This window comes from Rhinoraja longicauda, chromosome 18 (genome assembly GCF_053455715.1).
Source record: "Rhinoraja longicauda isolate Sanriku21f chromosome 18, sRhiLon1.1, whole genome shotgun sequence".
NCBI classification, from domain to species: Eukaryota; Metazoa; Chordata; class Chondrichthyes; order Rajiformes; family Arhynchobatidae; genus Rhinoraja; species Rhinoraja longicauda.
In genome coordinates this window covers 20,923,961-20,926,387 of record NC_135970.1, presented here as the reverse complement: position 1 = coordinate 20,926,387, position 2,427 = coordinate 20,923,961, and the positions used below count along the sequence as shown (strand labels likewise).

Genomic DNA, 2,427 nt, shown 5'->3' with positions numbered 1-2,427 from the left:
CCCGTTACGGTTCTTGTTGCACTCGCCAGCGGGTTCAACCCATCAGCGAAATCCCCTCACTGTTACGCCACAGGAAGCCGCAACGTGAACATCATAATGCATTCTGCAAGGTACTCCTTCCTAGTCCATGGGATGCTGACGGCTTCATCCGACTTGGCTGACAGTTTCGACTTGGGTTATGGTCAACACGGGTGTCAACTTGTGTCAATATGGCTGCATTTCAGGAAACTTCAGCAAAACCCATATGGAATTGACAGACACAAAAAGCTGGAGTAACTCAGCTGGCCAGCATCTCTGGAAAAAAGGAATGTGCGACGTTTCGGTCGAGACCCTTATTCAGCCTGAAGAAGGGTCTCGACGCGAAACGTCACCAATTCCTTTTCTCCAGAGATGCTGTCTGGCCAGCTTAGTTACTCCAGCTTTTTGTGTCTGTCTTCGGTTTAAACCAGCATCTGCAGTTCTTTCCAACCCAAATGGAGTTGATCTTGCATTATTCCAGCCCCTTTCCCCCATGTTACTGCCTTGCAGAACGTTGTATTTATTAAACGAAGCTTTGCACCACATATAAAGGTCTAAGCTGTTATTGCAACACCGCGCTGTGCTAAACCCATGTCCATTTCAGGGACAGCGGGAAAACGCGTCCGAAAACAAAAAGGCTCGGGCATTAATAAAAATCATTTCACGTACGTCAACCAAAATAAAAACGTGTGCGGGAAGGACAGGCTCTCTTTAAAAGGCAACTATGTCATCAGAGTCTGCGCCCACGTGGGCCGGAGTGCCTGTATAAATTGCCTTTCCAACGCAGATTGAGTCAAAGTTGCGGCAACTCTGAGTGAGCGAAGCAGAGCAGAGGCCGGCTATTGTGAACGGATGGCAGCAAGCAAGCAGGGCGAGGTGGTGGGGATCTGCACCAGTTACCAAGCGGTGATGCCCAACTACGCCGGAATAACGGAGGAGTTCCCGCAGTCGCTCCGGCGCCAGCTGCAAAAGGCCAAGCTGAAGCAGAGGAGACCCCGGGAGGCCAGGTTCAAAACTCAGCCCGTCACCTTCGATGAGATCCAAGAGGTGGAAGAGGAAGGGGTCTCGGCGCTGGAGGAGGAGAAAGCCAAGAAATCGTTCCTACAGTCGCTCGAATGTCTCCGGAGGAGCGCCCAGAACTCCCGCGCCCAGAAGGCAACTTTAAGCGACTCAAAGCTGAGATATAGTCTGGACTCGAGCGATTCGGACTCGGCACATTGAGAGATTGAGGACCGAGTCGCCTTCAAAAGTACTGTGCTTCACAATGAAGTGGGGTTTTTTTTAAAAAGAAGCTGTATTTTGTAAAAATAAATCTATTTTCAAAGGGGAAACTTTTACGCGTTGCCTGGCGCAAACCAGGAATAAGTACTGGCGTGAGATGGTGTCTGGATGTTTGAAGTCGCGGGTGAAAGTCGTTCGCAGAATCTATCCGACTCGACAACGGAGAGAGCGCAGCGTTGGAAAAGGAGCCGCCGATTCCTTTATAGGACATCACCAAAGTTGGGATGTGGATATAAATGCAACTCGAGTTTTAACCGTTGTTTTTTTCCTCCGCTTTGAGTTATTAAAATGCGAGATGCAATTTGCAGTACATTTCCTTCCTAAACGTTGTCGAATCACACAGCAGACGCTCGAAGCGTTAGTGACTTAATAGCTCAGCTCTTGCCAAATTTCATCCATGTAATGCTTTTACTACTCAAATCAGTAATTTATATGTTTGTACTTTGTGAAATTTGCAACAATCCGAAATTGTATTGCCTTGTGATTAATAAAAATAATTGCACACTTAAAATCGTACTTAAATTTATTTATTTTTTCTTTTGCTTGCACAAAGAAAATGTTTGAGGTTTATCTCGGCGAGACCAGTCTGTGATGGGTATTATCTGCCCCGATCGTTTAAATTTATGGGCTTGGATTTCACGTTTACAATCGTGTGAGAATTTGTCTTCGTCTAGAGCCAACAGTTAGATCATGTTTTGCCGGATTAGGGCTTTCCACTTGGTGGCAATAGATAATATTAGAATTGGTGCATGTACTTTGTTTACCCTTGGATCTGCGCGACACCCTCGCCCAACTTTCACTGTCTACCTATTAAAATCGCGTGTTCCTGATGAGCGTTGCAACCATATGTTCCAAATGTAGCTTGTCTCTCTTGCATTAACTATGCTATCGTGTGCCTCGCTGCTTTCGGTGATGGCAGCAGAAAGGGGAAGGCGAAACCAGTTGGACCGAATGGCGTAAATTGTGTGCTGTAAAGATTTTTTAGAGGAGATTGAAATCACTGCAGAGGCGCGCTTGTAACTGGTGTACAGCTATTCTGTCCACTAGCCGGCTCCAGCCTTTGATCCCCTCCGCTCATTCCCTCTTCACTGTCTCTCCAGGGATGCTGCCTGTCCCGCTGAGTTACAC

The 2,427-nt window shown here is 47.1% G+C and overlaps 1 protein-coding gene across 1 annotated transcript; it reads left to right on the top strand.

Annotated features, from left to right (window-relative positions):
• Positions 1 to 788: 788 nt before the first annotated feature.
• c18h11orf96 (chromosome 18 C11orf96 homolog) lies at positions 789 to 1,837 on the top strand. Its single transcript, XM_078414797.1, has one exon. It carries the CDS (start codon positions 871 to 873, stop codon positions 1,237 to 1,239), a length of 369 nt encoding a protein of 122 aa, XP_078270923.1. The 5' UTR covers positions 789 to 870; the 3' UTR covers positions 1,240 to 1,837.
• Positions 1,838 to 2,427: the final 590 nt, after the last annotated feature.

Excerpts from the sequence above, each read along its gene's own strand:
- c18h11orf96 (XM_078414797.1), top strand. The coding sequence starts at position 871 with ATGGCAGCAAGCAAGCAGGGCGAGGTGGTGGGGATCTGCACCAGTTAC.